Source organism: Gallus gallus, chromosome 5 (assembly GCF_016699485.2).
Source record: "Gallus gallus isolate bGalGal1 chromosome 5, bGalGal1.mat.broiler.GRCg7b, whole genome shotgun sequence".
Classification (NCBI taxonomy): domain Eukaryota; kingdom Metazoa; phylum Chordata; class Aves; order Galliformes; family Phasianidae; genus Gallus; species Gallus gallus.
In genome coordinates, this window is record NC_052536.1 from 9,988,910 (window position 1) to 9,995,813 (window position 6,904).

Below are 6,904 nucleotides of genomic sequence, written 5' to 3' on the forward strand. Positions count from 1 at the left end.
TCCAATTGCTGGTGGAGAAAATCTCCATTAATCACAATGAGATGAATTGTTAACCTACTATGGATGCAGGAATGAAATAGAAAGTGAGTATGGAAATGAAACAAAATGGATAGGGGAGAGAGGCTGTGAACGTGTTGATCTTGGGGAGAAACATGAGAAAGAAGGGAAGAAACTGCAGCTCAAACCAAGACATAAAAGGAGGACAGGTGGAAAGGAAGTGCCCTTGACATAAGGCTCTGTGCAGCTTCTCCAGTCTCCTCTCCAGAGGGCACCAACTGTAAGCTAACTAAGGGTATTAGCAAGATGCTGTAAACAGACATTAGTTTATACTGAAAATATTCCATATGTAGGACCTATGCTGAATGGTTGGCCCACGTCATCCCACTGAGCTTTCACTCAGGAGAAACGTATACCAAATAGAAACAAGTAGCAACTGTCCAGGAAACATTATCTCACTGAGAGCAGAGGTATAAAAGAGCAGCATTATTTCACTCCAGGAATTTGCTGGCAGCCACCAGGAGCCCTGAGTGCTTCCAGCACTTTGAAATATCCTCAACTTCTGTCCAAATTGCTGCTTTTGGCTCTTGGGGATCAGAGTGATGAGGAAATCATCACAGCACTGAGATGGGAGGAAGACGCAGGCCTTCTGTTACGCCTAATGTAGGGTTGACCTTCAGGAAGCCAGCAGTGAGACGTGGGGATGCCATACTCACTGGTTAGGAGCATTTTTGTGTTGTACCCGTTTCTTTTTCACATTCACACTAATATAGCTTTGGGGGTTGGAATAATAAGAAGAAAAAAAGCAAAAAAAAAATCCAACAGCTTTCCTATACTGAAAAGAGCACTTGAGGTGAATTTTTTTTTTTATCTGGTCTCTCCTAGTTGTTTGTGTATATCTCTTCACCCAGTACAATTAACTACAAGAATGTCTTCCCTGAAAGAGTGGCCAGGCATTGGAATGGGCTGCCCAAGGAGGTGGTGGAGTCACCATCCCTGGATGGGTTCAAGAACTGTGGAGATGCAGCACTTAAGGAGTTTAGTAGGCAGTATGATGGTAGGTGGGCTACTGGACTAGATGGTCCTAGAGATCTTTACCAACTTAATGATTAGAACTAGAACTATAGTTCTCAGCACTAGCAGCTCATTGTCCGGATTGCCTGACCAGGACACCAGGAAGATTGGCTGTACCAACCCCAAAACCGTGTGCTGTGCTTACAGGAGCCCACCTCTTACGCAACAGCACAGCATTGTTGCCCGCTGCCTGAGCTTTGGGCCCAGTTGGAGGATCCTGAAATGCTCTGCCACAAACCAACTGCCCGGGAACAGATGTGACACATCATGGCCTCTGGTGACAGTGCTGCCATTGTAGCAGTCCCCTCTCCTGTCCCATGAGAGTCTACAGGGAGAAGCTGCATGTCATCCTCCCACCTTGAGACCACTGTGTTGTAACATCAAAAAAAACAAAAGCAAGTCTAAGAAGGGAGAGTTTCCAGATGTCATTCAATCACAACCAACGCTTACTATTACCAAAGTGCGTTTCTACCAACAGAAAGATCCCCCCAGCTCTGACTCAGTTCAGTGAGGCCAAGGATGGGGCAGTGATGGCGCTGCGATCACAAGCAGCAGCAATCGGGGTTCAGATAAAGAAGGGTTACTGCCTCCTCCTGTCATGGGCCTGGGCCCGAGCGGGGTGTGGGAGGACAGTGTCAGTGTGCGAGATCAACTTTGCAGCGTTTTTTTTCAGCAAGGGAAGGCTGTCAGGAAAAGCAACAACTCATTCCTCAGCCTCCCAGCACAGGCAGCTGAAAAAAAATACGCATTATACAGCCATCAGTTTGCGTGGCTCGGATTTACTGTGAACGTTCTCATGAACTGGAAACTAGCTGCTCTTAAACCACGCTGGAGGCTGAAATCCAGACTTATTTCTGCTCAGGCAACGCACAGAAAGCAAGTGCAACTCTCTGGATGGATGCATGAGCCATAAACCCCCACACCAGGGAGCGTGGGCAGCACTGAATACGGGTTTAAGCCCAGAAAACACTTCTAGAGGTGATTTCTTCAGAAGGTTTTGGTGGCTTGTAGTAGCGGTTCAGTCAGATGGTAACAATGCACCTGGCTGCGCTTCAGGTGTAACACACGGCCACACAAAAAGGAAACGAGGACCAAGTTTGCCCCCTTTCACCCAGCTCGGAGGAGCTGTCAGTCACCACTGTGAATCACGCGAAATCAAACCTGATGGTGCAAGGATTGTTCCCCAGGAGAGGAGGAACATCTGGCTGCACAACACGGCACGGCTGTGCCACCTGTCTCAGCGCTACACCCGGCCCAGCCCTGTGTGCACAGACCGCACGCAGCCCCCCCAGCAGCTCCGCTCGGCACTGCCGCTGTGCAGCCACGATCCTTTCCCAGACACGAGTTTGGATTGGCAGGAAGCACCCAGGTGCCCACTCTGAGCCGCAGCTACCAGAGATCGCCTCTCTGCAAGTGTGAGCAGCGCTCAGTTCATCCCTCCGAGCACGCTGAGCCACTCAGGGCTGGAGATAACCCCGGCAGGGCCAAAGCGGCACCCAAACAACGACAAAAAATCGGCATAGACGATACCTGTTGTAACTCCACCTGCTGTAAGACATGGTCCTGCTGCTGCCGACTCCATCCATCTCCGGCTGGCTACGGCACGCCCAGCATCCCCGGCCTCCCGCGGGCACCAGGCAGGGCTCGGCGCCGCTCGGAGGGAGGCAGGCCGGGTGCCGCCGGCCTTGCGCAGTGGGGCCAAAATTCAGCGCCTGCTTCGCGTTGGGTCGTGCACGCACGGAGCAAACCACTGCCGCGCAGAGGAGGGATGCGGGAGGAGGCGGGGGGTTCCCGGGGACCCCGTCCCGCGACGCTCTCGGCCGCCTGCAGCCAGGAGGGCCTCAGGTAACGAAGCGGAGCGGCGGCGCTAAGCGGCTTAAGAGATATTCGGCGGAGCCGCGCTCGCGAGCGGCAGCTCGCGCGTCTCCCGCTCCGGCACACGCTTCTTTTTTCTTTATTTATTTATTCTGGTTGCCACAGATACGGGCCCATCGCGCTGACATCAGCCACCTCCCAGCCCGCCGCCGTCCCTGGGTCTTTGCAGCAGGATCCTTCAGGCAGGCGGCGGTTCGGCGGGCGGGAACCGCGCTTCTCACTCACCACAGCGGGTGCAGGAAGAAGCCCCCCAGCCGCGGGACCGTCTGTGAGAGCCACCACACACGGCAGCCGGCAGCACTGCGTGGCCCTCTCCTACACTCATCCCCAGCAGCCCGAGGGCTTTTTAGTGTGTGGTTTTTTTTTCCGTTTTCCAATTGTTTCCATCCGTTATTAACTGCTCCGTGCTAATATCAGGAGTGTCTGACCTAACGGGTGGCAACCCTGCCCACAGCACGGGGTTGGAACTAAACGATCTTTGAGATCCTTTCCAGCACCGGCCATTCCGTGTTGTCACCAACACCCGGGTCCAGAGTGCTTTTCCTTCAAGCCAAACTGCCTGCCGGGGCTGTGGGGAGGGCAGCAGGCTGAAAGCAATGGTCGCAGCACCCCAGTGGAAGGAACCTGGTTCAAACTGAAAGACATGCACAGACGTATGATGCACACTTAGTCATTCACTGTTCAGTTCACTCAGTTCACGTCAAACTCTCTTTCTCCATAAAAGTTGCCACAAGTATTTGTACTTTCAGTCCTTATTTTGGGAAGGTGGACGGGCTGAGCCCTTAATCCCTTCCTGGCAGGCTACTACAACCAGTCTAAGTTTTTTCATGCTCCATATCAAACCTTCACTGAGTATTTGACAGCCAACAGTGAGGGGCTTCTCATGTGACAGAATCACAGATCACAGAATGGCCTGGGTTGGAAGGGACCTCAAGGATCATGAATCTCCAACCCCCCTTTCTGGGCAGGGCCACCAACCTCCCCATTTACTAGACCAGGTTGCCCAGGGCCCCATCCAACCTGGCCTTGAACACCTCCAGGGACAGGGCATCCACAACCTCTCTGGGCAGCCCGTTCCAGCTGCGTCCCATTTCATCAGCTCTCCACTGGGGCTCACTGCTGCTGCACTCAGACAGAGCACTGAGCAAGAACACTGCCTTGGGACATTGAAATCACCACAGACATTAAACAGGCAACAGAGCTGAGGCAGACGGGCTGTATCCCCGACCTCCCGTGCTGATGTGCACCATGCTGCCAAGGAGTGGAAAACTACCTGCTGAGTCACTGGATGATGCTGAACGTCTTCAACAGCAAGAAGTCAAAAAACCCAGCAGAGAACAGCTTCAGGTTGGGTGTTCTTGAAATAAGATGAGGTGGAAACATATGTTTGGGGCACAGAAAATTTCCCAGCAAAGCATCATGTTCATGACCAACCACCTGCTAAAAGGAGATGCCTCTTCCTGCAGCTGCAGATGATGCTCCTTGTGCAGTGCAGCCAGCAGGTGAGCTCCGGAGGAGGACAGACAGACCTCTGTGCCTGTACGACAGGAAAGGCGCTGAGACAAATCCCACCCCTGGGTCGGTGTGCCCAGCAGAGGGCTGGGGCTGAGCTCCCCACCACAAGGCTCCAAGGCTCTGCCACTTCACACTGCTCTGACTGCCTTCCATCCACAGACAGAGCAGTTCCTCAATAAGATTATGACTCCCTCCACCGCTAATTCGTGGTGACGCAAAGGGATTTGTCCATGCCCTCAGGGCTGCTGTCTGAATGGGACGATGCTCAGAAGGTAGACAGAGCCTGAAGCTACTCAGGCTCTCTTCTGGCACACGTAGGAATTGAGAGCCTCAGTCATTTGTATGCACCACTTCTTGCTCCTGCAGCTAGCAGTGCTTGACCTCGAGCAACGCAAGATGCTGCATGTCAGCAGTGACAGCCAAGGGGACACCCCTGTACCCATTTGCTGTCTTAAAATGAGTGAGAGACACCTGAGGAGAAATGCTACACCATTTCTAGGGGGCTGCAAGGTACACTGTACCCTTAGCTAGCCGTAAGGAGGCAACACGCATCACTGGGATGGGCAGAAGGCTCCAGATACCTCACATCTACGCCAGAGATGCCACAAGGCAGTGCCCTGGATAGTATACTATTTTCTATTGGGGAATTAAGGAAGGAGGAGTGCTGCTGTTTAGTTTTTCACATGCCAAAACAAAAGCTCATCAAATTGGGCTTAACAATTTTGTCTGAAAAATTGAGCATTTAAGAGTGTGAAGAGCCTCAAACCATTGCAGCCAGCATATTTCTGTGTTTAATCTTTCTTTCAAAGGCTAATACTGCTTGTAAAGATTCCTTGCTACAGTCATTGCAATTTTAGTTTGTTTTCAATATAATAAACAACTTCATCCACCAGTCCCCAAGCACCTCACAGAGGAGTCAGCATCATTAAATCTTATAGAAAGGAAATTGAAGCACTATGACTTTCCCAATAGCCACCAAGAAACAACGGGCAGATGTGTATATACACTGCCTGTTGGTGTCCCACAGAGGGCTGCATGCTGCTTTTATCCATTTATACAGCCCTAATAGCTACGACAGCCCTGTACTGGCTTGTTAGCTCTTTTCATCCCCTGTTCATCCTGACAGTATATAAACGTGAGAAATGCCATACCACAAACTCGAGGCTGTGCTGATGGACTGTTTAAAGGCCTTCAGCAATATGTGGTGGGGGAAAAAAAAAGCAGCTTGATTCCAGTCTCCATCTGCTGGTTTTGTTTTTGTACTGCATTCTTTCCTCAGGACTGGTATCTCAGTTATCCGAAAAATTACACCACAAAGTGACCCCTCTGCCACAACCGGCCTCCAAAAGGGATGGCCAAGCGTCCACAGCACCACACAGCAGCAGTGAGATTCTACCCAAGGGATGGTCCCGACCCTCAGCACTGCCTGGCTGAGCACTGCGAGATGCTGAAAGTTCAGACACTCCTCCAATTCCAGTAGGAATGACGGCATCGGTCCCAGCACAGAGCTTACAGCCAGAAGGTATTTCAAACCTCCACCCTGCGTTGTGTGTGTCATTCCCTGTGCTGCTCCTCCAGGGCTCCTCCTGCCTTCGTGATTCAGAAGCAAACAACTGCTAATACTTCCTTTGGCTGCGTTTTTGCATGCAACCACTGACACCCTTACAGATTTCTCTATTACAGACAGCAAACAAATGAGACAGCGAGGCAGACCTGTCTGCAAAGCAGCGTGGTAACAAGAACCCTCTCTGGCTGCCATGGCAAAACTGGGAAATGGTGGACTGCTCTCTGCTCGCCCTCTGAAGACATTAGAAATGATAAGGTTACAACAGAGCAGCTCACTGCAGAACAAGAGATGGGCAGTGAGAGAGCCCAGCTCTCAGGACTTGACAGTGACGGATGTCTTGCCAGGCATCTTACAAAACCAACCAAGTGTGGAATTAGACGTGGACAGCATCGTGCAGCTGGCCATCATAATAGGGAATGTGATGATCTGAAGTCGGTTAAGATAAACAAGATAGGTCTGTCTTCATTTTACAAAAGGAGAGCAAGCAGAAAACAGGTTCAGAGACAACTGGTCTAGACAGCTGAGCACCTTCAGTGTGCAACTTCACACCAGCAATCTCTACAAGACAAAGATGTGCTAAAACAGTCAGAACTCACAAGATATGTGAGTTACATTTGCTCCCGTATTCCCGACCCAACTGAACTATGGCAGACTGTATAGAAATTAAGGCGTCGTACTTTAACGTGCATTTAGTGCTTTAGATTGCAAACATCCTTTCTTCTTTCCATACAGATTTCTTCAGAACTATCTACAAATGCCTTTTCTTTCCCCTTGCCATTCAGATTTCACAGCGTTCACAGAACAAGATACTCTGAAGTGGCACTGACGCATGGCCCTCTTTAATTACAGCCCTGCAGCTTTGTTAAGTTTCCTGCA

At 50.9% G+C, this 6,904-nt stretch overlaps 1 protein-coding gene across 9 annotated transcripts in view; it reads right to left on the reverse strand.

Annotated features, from left to right (window-relative positions):
• TUB (tubby bipartite transcription factor) overlaps positions 1–2,795 on the reverse strand; it is a 129,347-nt gene extending 126,552 nt beyond the window's left edge. For all 9 annotated transcript variants that reach the window (XR_005860120.2, XR_005860119.2, XM_040701351.2 and 6 more), the window contains exon 1: positions 2,602–2,795. Coding sequence is in view for 7 of the 9 variants with exons in the window: in XM_040701351.2 (XP_040557285.1) it covers positions 2,602–2,657 (56 nt within the window). In the remaining 2 variants the exon portion in view is untranslated. The remainder of the gene's footprint in view (positions 1–2,601) is intronic.
• Between the last annotated feature and the right edge of the window lie 4,109 nt (positions 2,796–6,904).